At 40.8% G+C, this 17,567-nt stretch overlaps 1 protein-coding gene across 3 annotated transcripts in view; it reads left to right on the top strand.

The window, feature by feature from the left end:
* LOC145341801 (calcium-transporting ATPase type 2C member 2-like) overlaps positions 1–17,567 on the top strand; it is a 67,008-nt gene that overhangs the window by 24,848 nt on the left and 24,593 nt on the right. For all 3 annotated transcript variants that reach the window (XM_080186744.1, XM_080186745.1, XM_080186743.1), the window contains exons 5-11: positions 2,395–2,430; positions 2,528–2,589; positions 2,923–3,031; positions 6,987–7,136; positions 9,753–9,821; positions 12,927–13,002; positions 16,769–16,835. In XM_080186744.1, coding sequence (XP_080042870.1) covers positions 2,395–2,430; positions 2,528–2,589; positions 2,923–3,031; positions 6,987–7,136; positions 9,753–9,821; positions 12,927–13,002; positions 16,769–16,835 — 569 coding nt within the window. The remainder of the gene's footprint in view (positions 1–2,394; positions 2,431–2,527; positions 2,590–2,922; positions 3,032–6,986; positions 7,137–9,752; positions 9,822–12,926; positions 13,003–16,768; positions 16,836–17,567) is intronic.

Below are 17,567 nucleotides of genomic sequence, written 5' to 3'. Positions count from 1 at the left end.
GTAAATGATGGGTCTTAAAAGCAAAGCATGTACAGACATTTTTTAAAAGGATTACAAAGAGAAGTGGTAAAAGTACTTAATGAGCTAAACATTGAAGTTGTTTCTCCAAAGGGTGAAAATGCCCAGTAATTTACTTGACTATTTTAGTAATTGATTTAAAAATTTCAGCCTCTGGTCCTGGGCATTTGGCTGAGATTTTCTTCTTTGTCTTGGTTGAGAGTGTGGGAAGAAAAAGTAAGGACAGAACACATATACCAGCTGTTCAGGTCTTCAAGCAGACAGCTGCTAGTGCAGCATTTTATCAGGACTCAGGAGATGTTAGCTAGAGGACACAGATGAAGGATAATTGGCAAAAAGAGTGGTGCTATGATGCATTATATCTGCTTGGTTGAGAGCCCAGACAGCCATTAATATACAAGAATACTGGGGCCCCAAAGGAAACATCATTTGATTAACAGCTCAGGCTCTCTGATCTCTGCTATCAATTCTGCTCCTATGCAGACATGGAGAGAATGTGCAAAATCCACACAGACACCCAAGGCTGAAATCGAATTCAGGTCCCTGGCACTGTGAGGCAACAGTGCTAACCACGGTACCACCATACCGCCCATGAAACCACTTAACTTCAGGAATCAGCAGCTTCCTCTACCGTTTTGTTGGCAGCTTGCACAGTAGAAGCCTGATTTCAATATGTTAACATAGTGCCTCCTGTTCATTTTGAAGTCCTGAAGAGGACATCAAGGATATTAAGAAACAAGTGAAAAGGACATGCCGTGTGATGTTAACTCAATGTTATTACCATTATGCAGCTGTTGAGGCTCTTTCCTGCCTGGTTGATGTACTGTAACCACAAAGCTGAAAAAATAAATCTTTTTATAAAGACTTTCCATCTTGCTGACCAAATCTGCCCTGACTATCCTGCTGATATTTAGATAATTGAGATACTTTGCACTACACTTCCCCCCCCCACCTCCTCCAAATAGTATGTTTTCTGGTGGCCGAGGCAGCTCATCATTGGCCACCTGTGGAATCTTTTGGTCCCATCGAAGTCAATGGCCATTTACGTTGCTGTATGACTGCGTCTCCAGGGAACTCAGCATGGAGCTTTGCCTTCAATGGGAACAATAGATCACGCCAGTGGGAAGACAACCCGTAATGTTCTAAGATAATCAACAACATTCTAAATACAGCAACCCACAAACACTCATAAGAAAAGTCAATTCACCCTGTCTTCTAATGTTAATTCAAGAATTCTTTATCAAAAATTGATCAGTTCTTCCTCACGCCGTATACCATCTGTGAACCAAATTTACATTGAAAGCTGCCCTTGGTTTTTGAGGTATTTTCTTGACAAAGAGGGTAAAAAACCTTACCCCTGCCCATCTTCAGTGACGGGTAACCAGGCAAAGATATATTAAGCAAAAAACTGGTATTATAGCAAAAAGACCTTTGTTACTTAATCTACGGAAAGACAGGATGAAAGCACTTTTTTTTGCATTATAGGATTTTTAAACAGTGGTATGCAGAATCCCATTAAATCACTTTGGTCTTGCCTAGCTTCAGAAATACAATGTCCAGCTGCTGAACAATTAGCAACACGGAACCTTTCTGGCCTAATATCCGTGCCTGGGCAGCAGTCAACTCTTTTCATCAGAGGTATGGGGAGGAGATGAATGAGATCCCTTTTTCCCCCCACCTCCCCAAAATAGTATGTTTTCTGGTGGCCGAGGCAGCTCATCATTGGCCACCTGTGGGATCTTTCAGTCCCATCGAAGTCAGTGGCCATTTGCGATGCTCTCTGACTGTGTCTCCAGGGAACTCAGCATGGAGCTTTGCCTTCAATGGGAACAATAGATCCCGCCAGCGGGAACAGAAGGAAAATCCCGGCCTGAGTTTTTAGGAAAGTAATGGTATGTTGGCACAATGGCTAGCATGGCTGCCTTACAGCACCAGGGATCTGGCTTCAATTCCCAACTTGGGTCACTGTCTGTGTGGAGTTTGCACATTCTCCCAGTGTCTGCATGGGTTTCTTCCAGGTGTCGTGGTTTCCTTCCACAGTCCAAAGATGTGCAGGTTAGATTGTTTGGCCTTGCTAAATTGCCTCTTAGTGCGAGGGGGACTAGCTAGGATAAATACATGGGGTTATGGGGATAGGGTCTGGGTGTGATTGTGATTGGTGCAAACTTCTTCTGCACGGTAGGTCCTATGGTTCTTGAGCTTTCGGCCTGAGATGACTCAATAAAGTTCTAAAGTACTGCAGCAATTTCTGACACAAGTGGCGAATTAAAAAATATCCAGATGCGAAAATACATTTATTTGGAGAAATTTTGTATATTTGTGAAACAGAAATTATCTCATACACAACAAAGTAACTCAATGTTATTCATTCTATAGGCTATAGTGATCGTTGTCACAGTTGCCTTTGTGCAGGTAAGATACATTTATTTACTTGTTTGTTCAGTGGAAAACTTTGTGAAATTAATGACTTAAAATCCTTCTGTTGCTTAATAACTTTTTTTTTAAACAGGAGTACCGTTCTGAGAAGTCTCTGCAAGAGCTAGGCAAACTAATCCCTCCAGAATGTAACTGGTAGGTGATACCTCTAAATATTTCAAAACGAGATGTGGGAGCAATCCTCCATGGTCAATTGGGAGAATGATGCATAGGACAGGAATTTTCTTGTAACTGTTGGCACTTAGCTCTCATAACTCTGAAGCGCTGAAAAAACCTTTGGGTGTTAATAGTACTTCCAATGCATTTCCGATTAAAGTTGTGATCACGTATCTGGGGCAGATGCAAGGAAAATTTTGTCAATAATCTTTCGAAGAATAGAAATCAAGTAACGTTTAAATAGACAACAAGTTGAGATTTTATGTCTCAAAAGATGTGCATTAATATTAACATGTCTGTCATCTTGTGCAGTATTCGTGAAGGCAAATTGGAGCACTTGCTTGCAAGGGAACTTGTGCTGGGCGACACTGTGTACATTTCAGTTGGTGATCGAGTCCCTGCAGATATCAGACTCTTTGAGGTTGGTTTTCTTTTATGTTCTTACCATAAAAAATAAGCCCCATTTGTCCAAACGGCTGAAAATAAACTAGTTGCCCATTCTAATCCCACCTTCCAACACTGGGTCCATAGCCTTGCAGGTTATAGCACTTCTGGTGCATACACAGATGCATGAATTGAGGTTTTCTGCCTCCATCACTGTACATCATTATATCTGTGCGTGCATGCTTATAGCATGCAATCTCTGCAGCGAATTACAGACATCTACCTCCCCCAGGTGAAAAACTTTTCCTAACATCACCATTAGTCTTACCGGTCATCTTCAATCTGTGCCCCCTGATAATTGACCTCTCATTAGGGGAAACAAGCCTTTCCTGTCTGGGCTCCTCATAATTTTGTGCACCTCAATCAGGTTACCCCTCAGGCTCCTCTGCTGTAAGGAAATCTACACAGGCCTATCCAATATCTCCTCATAGCTGCAATTTCTCAGCCATTCCAGCAGCTTAGCAAATCAGCAGAATAGCAATAGATAATCTACTGATAGGTCAGCATCAACTTCTGAAGGGAAATTATGAATAGGTGACAAATGTTAGCTTTTGTTAGCAACATTCCCATCTCAAGAATGAATGAATGACAAAAGCTCCATAATTTGAAGTGATGATTGATATTTCAATTAATAAAGACAAGCAGTCAAGGAGGGCATCAAGATAAAAGCAGAGGGTAAAATGAATGGAGAAGGGAGCCTGGCGAAAGGAAGAATCATCGGTCAACCTTAGGCTGACACTATTCATCTGTGCCAGCTGCGGAAGGGACTGCCACTCATGAACCGTCCTCTACAGCCACAATAGATGGAGTTCAATCCAGAAGCGTTGTCTATTGTCTCCCAAAATGGTCAGATGCTGACTAAAAAGTTTTCTAAGTTTCCTCTGACATTTAACCCAGATAGCTTTTGAATAACCTGTCCACAAAGCCACACAGCCCTGACAACAGAATCAGCCTGCAGTAACAGGTTATTCACATCATGACAGAGGGGCTACCATGCAGGTGCATTACTTTAACAAGCCAATAACTCAAATACCTACCAACTATTGAAAATAATGGCAAATAAGATTACATCATTCTGCAAATTTACAGATTGCTCAGATTTTTGGCCCAGGTGATATAATGATGTATGGTAACATTAAGCAATTTTGGACTGGGAATAATATGCTAATGTTCCTGCATATTTTTTAGTGTTATCCTACAATTTCTGTGTGTGTGTTTTAGGAGTAGCTAATATAATGTAGGGCTAATATAAATAATTGGAATAAAACTATAAGTGTTGATCTATAGTGAAGTAGATGTTCAAAGAGTTGTATACACAGTCAGCATTGAAAGAGGAGGGAATGGCTGAAGTTGACTGGTTGTTTCTGAAGCTTTTGCTGCATGTGGTTCTAAGTACTGATTAACAAATACTGATGTGCATAAAGCATAAATCTTACTTTCCACTGTACATTCAGAACAAACACCAGTTAATTATACCCATCTAAGGTTATCAGTCTATCACCGCAAACATCAGCCATTTGGTTTATTTAGTTTTAGTTTAGAGCCTGTTGTTTGCAAATCAGCTTTTCTTTAAGAGCATAAAAGAAGAGATTGTTCTTCTTCCGGTAACTGGTCAGCTTAATGGACCCACAGAACAATGTTTATTGTACAGGATAATAGTTTGAAATCAGAACAGAGTGTTTTTATGGTTGTTTTCGCTAAATCCTTTTGCCATACCTCTTCCCTGGCCTCCAGCTAAGTGGTATTGGGGAAGAAGGGGCACCTCTGTGGTGGGATTCTTTGTGTCCATCAGTGGGATGCACTCTCGGTTTTCATCTTTCTCATTTAGTTGAAGCATTCAGTGGCATTAAATGTGACAGTGTGCGCAACAGGAAACTATGTATGGACCATTGTGTAAGATGCAAGTTAAATAAACTAACAATGCATAACTATTTACGTATCCACTGAGGTACACATTAAGCTGTTGCAACTGGGGCATAGCTCAGCGTGTCTCCTCCCCTGCCCCCTCACTGCACACTTTTTTGCTGTAGAAATATTAGATTTGAAAGCCAGACTTGAAATCTTATGCTAAGTTTGCTCACACATACGTTGAGTGTATTTATGCCGATTGGTGGTGGTGTAATCTTTCTCTGTCTGGTGCCCTTAGTGTGGAAGGCCTGGAGCTTTCTGCCAGTGTACCCAGTGGGTGTAGCGCTCACTATGTTGACCTCTGGCAGTGTCTGCATGCCCACTGGTGTAGAGTGGCTGAAGTGATGGTATCATCTGTTGATGCTTGTTCTGAGACCTCTAGAAGGTGACAATACGTAGTGAGCACTGTCTGAGACTACTATCTAACTGTTCATTTGTAAGGCATGGCTGTGTATCACCACCAATTGCTCAAGGCACATGCAATCTGAATCCTGACCATTTGACTGTATTTTAGATGGCTGAAGCTGTGGGCATCTTGATCACAGTGTGTTTTGTTTCTCAGTCTGCATTACTTGAGGGCACCTTTCACATTAGTCTCAAGTTTGGACTGCAGCAGAGCCTTGGCGTTAGGAATTGTGATCCTGGTGCGCCTGGAGAAGAGTTATTATGCTGACAAGGGGCAGGCACTGTTGTGGTAGATTCCGCAGGCTGAGCAATGCGGCATAGTAATCTGTGTGAAGCCATGCACATTTCTCTGGAAGATGATTAGTCTGAGCAAACCACCCATTTCATCAGACCATTGGATTGTGGTATAGGGGACTTCTCATGAATTGCTGAAGTTCCATGTGTGTGCAAAGCTTAGAAGAGATGAATTGGCAAACATTGTCTGTTATGAGTCTTGATGTGGAGATGCTGGCATTAGACTGGGGTAAGCACAGAAAGAAGTCTCACAACACCAGGTTAAAGTCCAACAGGTTTATTTGGTACAAGCTTTCAGAGTGTTACTCCTTCTTCAGTTGAGTGAAGAGTTGCGTTCACAAACAGGGCAATGTGAGGTACAGTGAGGTGCAATGTGGGGCACAGACAACGTAACCCTCTCTCCACTCACATTGTCTGTACCTGTAAAGACTTGCATTCCAACCATTACCTTGTAAATTGAGTCTGTATCTATGTATGCCCTGTGTGTGAACACAACTCTTCACTCACCTGAACAAGGAGTAACACTCCAAAAGCTTGTGCTATCAAATAAACCTGTTGGACTTTAACCTGGTGTTGTGAGCCTTCTTACTGTGTTATGAATCTCCCAGAGATGCCGTGTGTGGCAGAGTGTGACTTGAACTTTTACACATCATGTTTGGCGGATACTTGTGGTGGTTGCTCCTTTAGGGATCCACCTGCATAGCAAGGGCCACATGACCTGGAGAACCAATCAGGGAGCAGGGTGTGGGATCACCCTGGTGAGCTCGGTTTTCTGTTCCAATGATTTTAATCAGGTCTAATTCCCAACAAAATAAATTTGAAAACCTCAGTTGATGGTAATGGATTGGAGTAATGATTTGAAGGTGGCTAAAGGGGCGGGGGGTGGAGCGTGGTGATGAGCAAAGTACAGAAGAGGGAAGAAATGAAAAGGAGATATGGCAAAGCACAGGTGGGGGTTGATATGGGAGAGAATGGCATAAGGGAAGTCAAGAGAAAAACAAAAGAAAGTGAGATAGAAATAATGCATTTTGAGTCCAGAGCGGCAGCCAAAACGCACACACAAATGCGCATGCAGAAATGGCAATTGCAGTGTAATTAATTTAATGTTTACTGTTAATGTACAGCGCACAGCTTTCTTTTAAACCACAGTATAAGGTGCATAACTCGTGTTATAGATCTGTGCTTCAACTAATGATTGCAGCTTCAGTTTTTGCACCGGTATTTTAATAACAAATAGAAATATCCTAATCATTTTGAAGATGTTTCATTTTGTTACTATCTGTATATTCAGACTGACTGACTGGTTTTATTGCTTTGGAGTTTAGGCTGCTGATCTGTTGATCGACGAATCAAGTTTCACCGGGGAGTCAGAAGCTTGTAACAAAAGTTCCGCCACCTTGTCAGAAGCTGGGGATTTGACTTCTCTTCAAAACATTGCATTCATGGGAACCCTGGTACGATGTGGGAATGGAAAGGTATCTATTTTAATAAATTTCTTTTTTCTTTCTCAAGCTGAAACATTAAACTCATCCCCAAGGAAGGTCCTGAAATGTTGCACTATCGAATAATTGCACTATTTATTATCAGTGCCCATATAGTTTATTTTCCATTTCCATTTTTAGCTTGCAACTTAGTTTTGCCTTTCTCCTAAGGAAGAGTGGGTAGAGACTTGCTCTCAAGCCTCTCTGTTGCTTATGAACTAACCTCTTAGAATGCACAATTCCCACACTGGTTGTTGCTGAAGATGGGCAGGACACAGACCTCACTTGATTGAGGGTACATAAAAAATCACTGCAAGAAAGTGTGGACCTGTGCACAATGAATAATTATCGTTAGATTTAGTGCAGTAGAAATAAAAAATCTTATTTACAAATTGGTAGCTAAATTGACAATTTATGCATGCTGAGTCTTACTATTTTTAATGGCTACACCCCCCTCAAATAATAAAAAAAATGGAAATTTGGAAGAAATTAGTCAAGAGGAAAATTGTTTAAAGTTCATTTATTAGTGTCACAGGTGGGCTTATGTTAACACTGCAACTGAGTTAATGTGAAAATACCCTAATCGCCACACTCCGGCGCCTGTTCGGGTACACCGAGGGAGAACTTAGCCTGGCAAATGTACTTAACCAACAGTTTTTTGGACTGTGGAAGGAAACCGGAGCACTTGGAGAGAACCCGTGCAGCCACAGGGAGAATGTGCAGACTCCCTACCACCAATGACCCAAGCCAGGAATTGAACCTGGGTCCCTGGTACTGTGAAGCAGCAGTGCTAACCACTGTACCACCCTGTGAATTGTGAAAGTAACAACATTTCTGGGGGAAAATTAAAATGATGTAAAGCATTGTGTTTGAAAAGTTCTGGCTAACTATAGCACTGATTGCCTACAACTGCAATTGCATCCACATATATTTATATACTTGCCTTCTCCCTCACTTCTCAAAGTGCATAGATCTTTATGGCAGATAGTGCTGTAAACAAGGTCTTGACTTCCTTTCCTTTGACTCAGTTGCCCTTGACACAAGACCTGAGGAACTCACTGCACTGGACCTTTCTCAGAATATCAGGCGAGAAAGGTATGGCTGAAATTTCAGAGTAAGTAACGAGGAGCAGAGTAGCAATCTGACTATATTGCAACTCCATGGAAATTACTCCTTGTTTATCAGTACATTCTTGACCTAATTTACTGCAGCTTTATGAATGTCTTTTGCGCTAGTTTGATGTGATAGCATCCTTTTGATGCATGCACAAGAGTATTATATGACTATACTATGAACTCTTACGATTTTATTTTGCTGTTTTAGTCACATTGTAAGATATCCTATTTGCTGTGTTGATTGAGCACAGTACTCTACCAGGTGAACGCTGATCTCTTAATTTTTCAGTTTTAACTTTGATTATTTTGATTCTGTTCACAGAGCATGCGTGTCTCCTGTTTTCCTCTTCGCGATATTTAATCCATTACATCACATTTCATTTGCCTTTCGTTCCAACCACTTATGTAATATTCCCCAAACCCATCGCAGTGTCTAAGCTGCCTCCTCGAAGTCAACTGAATGAATACCTGGATGTGCAACACTCTGAGTCACCTGTCCCCACTCCAAATGACCTACTGTTTTACTGCAGCAGCAATAATGGCACGGTGGTTAGCACTGCTGCCTCACAGTGCCAGGGACCCGGGTTCAATTCCTGGGTCATTGTCTGTGCAGAGTCTATACGTTCTCCCTGTGTCTGTGTGAATTTCCCCTGTGTGCTCCAGTTTCCTCCCACAGTCTGAAAGACATGCTGGTTAGGTACATTGGCCATGCTATACTCTCCCTCTGTGTACCCGAACAGGTGCCGGATTGTGGCGACTAGGGAATTTTCACAGTAACTTCATTGCAGTGTTAATGTAAGCCTACTTCTGACGCTAATAAATAAACTTAAAACTTTTACTGCCCTGCCTCCTCAACACAAATCCTCCAAGTATCCATTGCCTTCTCCCCTTCAGGGCGTTTCTCAATGTTCCCAAGATTTATCCTGAATTCTCACCATTTGGGTCCGAGCTACTGATAGTTCATGCAGGACACTTCTGGCAAATGCTCCAAAGTCTTGGCTTTAGACTTAAAATCTCACTTCTGCAGAATCAATAATGTTAGTCAAGTTGGTTGCTCTCCAGATCCAGACTGCTTGACATTTGTAAGTTATTTTGCAGGTAATTCTTAAATGTGTTCCTGATCAATTCCAATGTATACTTCTGTATTAGATTGGCTCATAACTGCCTGAGCAGAATAATGCAGAAGAATATGGCATCAGTGCAACATTTTACATAGTTCATATTGTTACTCAAATTCTGTTAGGCAAGACATCATTTCTGTGCATGACTGATGAAGGAAGGAACTGACAGCCAGTTATTCTGAAATGTCTGCCTCCACAACCTTCTTTTAATATTTGCTTTCTGCACAAATCCAGCAAAGCAATTCCAAAAGTTATGAAATCCATTCAGAATCAGTTTTGCATTTGATCAATAGATTAGATGGATTCTGCTACAAATCTGAATGTATTTTGTGAGCTTATGTGATGTTTTTAATTTGTTTGTTTCTTGTGTCCAGGGCATTGTAATTGGAACTGGTGAAAACTCTGAATTTGGAGAAGTTTTTAAAATGATGCAAGCTGAAGAGGTATATATTTGAATTTTTTTTTTGGTACGATTGCTTCCATCAAAAAAGATCATGGATGAAATTCTCCAAAAAAAATTCTAAGTGTCAAATTCTGGAGTAAAACTGAATTTTTCAGCAGGATTTTCAAAATGGATCTCCCACATGCTGTGCATCACAGTACGCACTAGCGTGAATCATGCTAAGAATCAGTGGGCAATGCCTATCCCTGCTGAAGAAGCCAGCAGCATAGCACTGAGTGGGCCAGTGTGCATGCGCTGATCTGTCATTGAGGATATCGGTGCACATGCAGTAACCTTGCACTGCCGGCCTCCCAGTCGCTGGCCAGCTAAGTTGCTGGCTAAACCCGCAACTGGCATTACTGGTCATGTGATCTCCCCACCACCACCCAATCGCTGGCCTCCTGGATGTGTTCAACCCCAACCATTCTCCTCACCAGCCTGCCTCAATCTCCCCTCTTCCCTCTCCCCACCCCTGGCAGTCTCAATCTCTGCTACATGGCCTCCACTTGTGTCTCTTGGCCCGCTGCACTGCTTTGTGCTGGGAGAATTGCTCCCCCCACCGCCCCCCCCCATACATTCATGCAACAAGATAGCTTGGGTTGAGACTCTCCTCCCATCATGTTTCTTTTCCTGTCCACATTGAAATAAAGAATGACCATTGCTGATTTTACAACATGTATGTTTATATGTACGTAGAAGGTAGACATTCACTGGGGTTCACTTGTCCCCCTATAAATAGGCAGAGGCTGAAACTGTGGCTGTGGATCAAGAGGTGCATCACTGTAATGTATAATTCAGCAAATAAGTGCTTAGAAAAGTGTGTAAAGATTGGCTCCAGTTCTTCCCTTCACCAACTTACATTAGAATATAATAACAATAACCCATATCCCATTGACCATTCACTATCACTGTTGAAACACTCCAATATCAGGCATAACATTGACGAAGTATAGTGCTTTCCATTCTGTCCAGCAACATGCCATAGATATAACTTTATATCTATAGCACTTTAAATTATCCCTATTCTCAGACCAGCTATGCTTGTGATTCTTCAGGTTGTCTTAATTTCTTTTTCACACTAAGTTCAAAAAAGGGAAATGGTCAGATAACCCATCAGAAGTTAAAAAGCAATTAAAAGGCGCACATAAAATGCCACATAAGTATAACAATTTTCAAAGTTCATACTGATGTGTGATTTTTACCTGATTAAAAGTGGAATTAATAATGTCACTCCACAGGATCAATTCATTGTTAAAGGGGAAAAAAGGGGTCTATTTTTGACTAGTAACATTTTATTAACATCCTACACTATTAAAACTTCAGAGAGTACAATGGATAGTATATTGAATTAGTATCTAGCCTTTTAACTCTGGGCCTTCATTCTGGCCTGTTGGGATGAATGCCTTCTCAATTTACTGGTTATAATGGTTCACTTAGTTTCTAATGGGGATTGACCTACAACAGAAAATTGCCTCTCAGTTCATAATTATTGGCAATCTCACCATTGGATAGCTGGTGTGGAAAGTGAAAAATTTGTCACACTAGTGCAGCACAGTTGTATTTTTTTAAGTCTGGTGCTGACACATAGTATTTTGGGGGAATAAAAGGAGCTTTATCAGCATCTGATTGCACTATATCTGACTGATGAAGGCCGAATTAGCTGTCCACGAGTGCTTGAAGAGTGATTTTTCATTCCCCTTCACAAATATTTCTTGCCTTTTTATTGAAATGAAAACAAAAATGAAATTGGAAGATGTAGTGATGCATTTTCACAGATTTCATTTGTGAACACATAAAAGATTTATTAATAACAAAACAGTAGCCTCATGGCTGCACTTAGCTTCCTACATGTCTCCAGCTGAATGGGGCTCCTATCTTGTGGTAGTGGGGTTGTTTAAATAGGGAGGGTGGGAGGAAGGAAATAAGGCGGAGTTGCGTTGGGAGGTTTCCCTGGAGTGGCCTGAAAAGTGGATTAGTTGCCCAGTCTGTGGAAGTGGGTAGCTAATTAGCATAGTGAAGGTCCCACGGCGGCACAATGGCACAGTTGTTAACAACCTCACAGCACCCGGGACTTGGGTTCGAATCCCAGCTTGGGTCAATGTCTGTGTGGAGTTTGTACGTTGTCCTCGTGTCTATGTGGGTTTCCTCTGGGTGCTCCGGTTTTCTCCCACAGTCCAAAGATGTGCAGGTTAGGTGAATTGGCTATGCTAAATTTCCCCTAGTGTCAGAGGATCTAGCTAAGGAAAATGCATGGTCATAGGGATAGGGCCTGGCTGGGATTGTGCAGACTGGATGGGCTGAATGGCCTCCTTCTGTACTGTAGGATTCTATGATCTATAATCTATGAAATGGCTGTAATTGTGCAGCTTTACTAACGTTTCCCTGCTATTCGTGCTGCCTCCAGCTCAACTGAGATGGCCTTTCTGCGGCAGCTGGTAGTGGCGTCAGAAGCTTTATGTCAACAAGAATCCATAAAAGGCAGCAACCGCAGCTGGTACTGATCCAGCGTAGGGGCTTTCTCTCCATCAGTATGAACTTATCAGTCTGAATCCTTTTTATACACTTCCTGCCGTGTATCTTGAAATGCTTTCATGGTTCCTGATGTGCCTAAGCAATTTCTACTCTTCCTAATGAGGCAACAAGTGTTCCAGAGCTGCCGGTCCACTCATTGGATTGGCAGCATTGAGAGACCAAATGCCCTCTTTAATTTGATTGCTGGCATAGAGGCAGCTTAATTTCCAGGAGAATTGCTCCACTTGCCAGCAAATGTGGACTTTCATTTGGTGCTGGTGTCATGCCCTGAAATTCATCGAAAAACTCAGCTCTAATGGTATGAATTAGGATTCTCCATGAAAGAATCTTATCACATTAATCTTGGTTTCAAAATGGCAAGCTTATTTCTTAACTTTGTTTTTTCCCTTTTTAAGCTATTTGAGGAATTTGAATATGTTAGTTCTGATGGTTTGTGTAAATGCAACAGTTCCAAAAAGAATTATCTTGATTAATTGTATTTCAATCAAATCTTGTCCATAAATTTATAATTGTAAACAATGCAAGGTACATCACTTTATAATCTGTCAATTGATTATTCTTTAAATGTGTTTAGGCTCCAAAGACACCCTTACAAAAAAGTATGGATAAGCTGGGGAAACAATTATCACTCTTCTCTTTTGCAGTTATTGGTAAGTTAGACAAAGCACAACTTTTTCAGTTTAGTTCGTAATGTATAAATAAATTGGGATTGCCATTTGTATAATCCTTTTAGGTGGGACAACATCACAACTAGTAATCAATAGTATTAGATATTGCAAATTTGTAATGCTTTCCTGTCTTCCCTCAGTCTTGACTCTGGACAAACTAGAGGAAAGACTCAACCCATGGACAAGTTTTGCACCTGACAACAGGTGTCTCATGGTAGATGAGCGGGTGAGCACCTTGTCTCCACATATACTGCGATGAAACATGAATTAGGTGTGTCCACAGCCAGTCAGGTTAGTTTCAGATTTAACATATCCTTGCCATCCACCTACTCCAATTGTCCACCCCACTCTGCGCCCCCAACCGCCCACTCCACTCCACTGTTGTCATATAGGGTTAAAATGACACTCCACTCTGTATTCATGTGGCTCATGTGTCTCTGTTTTTGTTTTCAGTAACCTGTACCTGAGCCAGGAATAGTAGAATTTCAATTTCTAATTGTCCAGCACAATAATAATTGCAATAAAGGTATTTAGTCATGCAGAGAGATGCGAACTGCGAATGTGCAAAGGTATATAAGCTTCTCAGGTTTAGGAATCACAGAATACCCAAAGTAGGCAGTCAAAAATTTGTAATGATTTTAAGATAATTTATTAAATATTGCTGAAAAAAGACATTGGCCAGAATTTTACTGGCATGTCTGTCCTGGAATTGAGGTGGGTGAGACTTGCAGAATACATTCTCTGTTTGCCTTGGGCAGGATGTTATGAGCCTTGGGCAGGTGAAGCAGTAAGATTCCAGCAATTAAAAGCTTTTCATCTTGCACAACAAAATGTATTTTTTCAGCAATACTCCAGTTCTGTACTGTCAAATGACTGTGTATTAAGTTAATTAAAAAGCAACAACTTAAATCTGATGCTTAAGCTAATTAGGTAAGAAAAACACAAAAACACACAGCCCATGACAGTTGAGAGTGGTTTACTGATGCAGTATGACGAACAGATGGATGTTGATCTCTCTAACTTGTGATAGCAGCATTCTGTTTTCTAGTTGACATTTTAGGAAACTCTTCCCCAGTCGTCTTCTATCTCTCCAGTCCATCTTCAACCTGTAAAATGCAGCCTCTGATGAGGACTGCCCACTGCCTCAGAGCACCCACTCATATATTTTATTGTCAGGGGATAGGTTATTTACAGTTTGTCAATCATCTGTTCAAATACAGCGAATACAGTACAGGTATCCAAGATATCAGATGGCCACTTCTTTCTTTGTCCATCACTTTAGTTTGAGGTCAACTTTTAGTTAACCTCCTGCTGAGGGTCACTTGTTAGCTCTTACCAACTACTTGTACAGATGAGAGGATGTGGGACGTGATCCTCATACAAGATGACTTAGAAATGTCAGCATGAAAGCCTGAATCATGAGACCTTGACATTTCAACGGACTGTTTCAGTATTTATCCCAAGAGAGAAAAAGAACATTCTCTCTGCCAAGGTGGCCTTGTGCTCTGCCGACCAATTTCATAACAGTTCTATGCTTATTCTGAAAGGTCCCATTTCTTACAAGTGCAAACACCTCCCTCCTGCAGGTGTCTTCTGAGATTACATAATCCTGAACGTAGTCTTCTTACCGTCAGATTTTTGGTACCACGAGCAACATTTTTGTAAAACGAAGAAAAGTTTGAAATCATTGAATGATGTATCTTGGTGAGCAATGAACAATATACCAAAGAATGGTAAAACAGTGATTGAAACTTGCTCATATCTGCATGGAATGGTGAACAAATTACACTGATATGTATGAATACACCAACTAAACAATGTTCGGAAAACAAATGGATTTATATTTGAATTGGTAAACATTAGGAATAAGGTATAATTTTAGGTGAGTTTAATTTAATGTTCCTGACCCTGGAAGGGGCCTATAGTTAGATTCATGCTGGAAAAAGGTCTTTGTAGGTGGGAGTTGGTTAATTTCCAGCTGTGTTTCTATTGTGCTCAGAGAGAACTATAGCATGAAGAGTAAATATAGTAGCAGGGGTGTTGCTTAGCAACAGGAGGCCCACTTCCCTGCAACGGACGGTTTTCCTTTGTTCTTATTTTAACTGGAAGCCAGGGAAGTTGGAGACAGATCACTGAGGACTGAGCAGCTCTCAATTCTGCCAGGCGAAGCTGGACAAAATAAGGGAGTTGCAGGATTGCAAGATTCTTAAGGTATAAGATCATGTCTGATAACAAGGGAATTGGGACAGAAAGATGGTTTCAGATGACTGTAAGTGAACAGTGATTGCGGTATTGTTCAGAAGCACTCCAGGAAGAGTAAACAAAGTGCTCTGAGTGAAAGAAACAATTACATTAACTAGAGTTAAAATGGGGAGCAGGCCTCAGAGGTAGCTACAACATTTGATGTAAATTTAATAAGAATCTAGGAATTGAGTATTAAAGCAATTGCATCTATTTGAGATAAAAAAAATCTTCATGGAGTTGGTGTGAATTCCTGGAATGGATTCACTGGTAGAAGTGGAGCAGAAGCTCTATTCAAAATAGTCATTTGGAAAACGTGGACTGGATTTCAGAATGCAAAGGAAAAACCTTATTGTGAGACAAGATTGTACAGTGTGGTTTTGGGAATGGAGCTTGGAAACTCTCACGTGATAATCATCTGAGGAAAAATCCACAGACATTCACTTGAGATTCAGAGTGAAGAGTGTCTTTCACTACAGCCATATTGTGTGCTTAAAAGAGATTTTGAGAAAGAATTTTGTGTGTTAATGAGACCATTGTCGTTTAAGACGTACGTTGTAATCTATGTTAAGCTGTATATAATTGTTAAACTAAGGGGAGGGTAAAGGACTAACATGCACCGTGCTGTTCATCTATCAGCCCTGTAATCACTCACTGATATTGGTTCCCTGTTTAAATTTTAAACTTCTGACCATTGTCTAATCCCTCCACGGTCTTATCCTTCCTTTGCACAGTACTCTCTTCTAGTCCCGCCAGTCTCAGAGATCTGTGTTCCTCTACTTCTGGCTTCCTTAGAACTCCTGATTTTTATCATTTCACCGTTGCTGACCATGCCTTCAGATGTCAAGATCCTATCCTCCCCTGGCAATCCCTCCCTAAAATTCTCTGATTATCTTGTGTTTCTCCTTGAAACTAACTCTCTGATTAAGCTTTTGGTCATCAACTCTAGTATCTCCTTATGTGGATGGCTGTTGTATATAGTTCTATAATTCCTCTGTGAAGCAGTTTGGAACATGATGCACATGTTATATAAATGCAAGCTGTTCTTGTACTTACAACTGTTTAATCTAGTGTCTTTAAATGGACAAGTTAATTTGTATGAAGTTTAAGTTTATTAACAGAGCAATACACAATATAACATTCCCATCAGAATAAAACATCATCATCTTCTAATGCACTGCAAGTATTGACACGGGGTATTGATCAGTGACGTTGAAAATTGAAAGAAAGCTCTTTGAATTCAGCCATACTCAAAATTTCTAAATAACATTATGGCTTTTTTTTTTGTTTCTGATTAAGTGCAATTCTGCTAATGATGACCATAGCTTGAAACTGTAAATAGAAATAAATCAATGGGAGTGAAATTCTTACTGCTGCTTCTATTCCATTGCTGTAACCTCATTGTTGTTGAATTCGTTGTTGAAGATGGGAGGGGTCCATGGGAACCAATGTCTTGATTAATTAGTTACAATGTTTCTTATAAAAGTGTAATCATTGCTTTCTACAGGTTTAATGATGCTGATTGGTTGGTTGCAAGGGAAGCACCTCCTTGGCATGTTTACTATAGGAGTTAGGTAAGAACATAAATTTCAGAAATGTACAGTTTAAAATGCCAGAATACCAATGACAGTTGTGGTGGGGATGCTGGCATTGGATTGGGGAGGTCACAGTCAGGAGTTTCACAACACCAGGTTAAAGTCCAACAGGATTATTTGGAATCATGAGCTTTCAGAGCACTGTTTCTTCATCAGGACTTGCATTATAAAGAAGCAGTGCTCTGAAAGCTCGTGATTCCGAATAAACCTGTAGGACTTTAACCTGATGTTGGAAACTTTTTACAATGACGATTGTGATAGGGCATGTTATTACTAAGATTACTGAAGTTGTTGATCTTCAATACCATATGATATGTGATAAAATGCATCTTTTTGTGTCAGCAGCATGTTTGGGAACAGAATTGTTATTAACGGACAAGTAGAATTGATTTCCCTGCACTGCCCAGCCCACCCCACTGTTAATAACAATTCTACTGCTAATAGGATTCTGTCTTTTTATTAAAGTTTAAGGTTTATTTATTAGTATCATAAATAGGCTTACATTAACACTCAATGAAGCTACTGTGAAAATCATCTAGTTGCCACAGCCTGGCACCTGTTCGGATACACTGAGGGAGAATTTAGCATGGCCAACGCACCTAACCAGCATGGCTTTCAGACTGTGGGAGCAAACTGGAGCACCCAGCGGAAACCGATGCAGACACAAGGAGAATGTGCGTTTTCCACACAGACAGTGACCCAGGCCGGGAA

This window comes from Carcharhinus amblyrhynchos, chromosome 4 (genome assembly GCF_965287045.1).
Source record: "Carcharhinus amblyrhynchos chromosome 4, sCarAmb.v2.hapA, whole genome shotgun sequence".
Lineage (NCBI taxonomy): Eukaryota > Metazoa > Chordata > Chondrichthyes > Carcharhiniformes > Carcharhinidae > Carcharhinus > Carcharhinus amblyrhynchos.
This window is presented reverse-complemented; position numbering and strand designations above follow the sequence as displayed.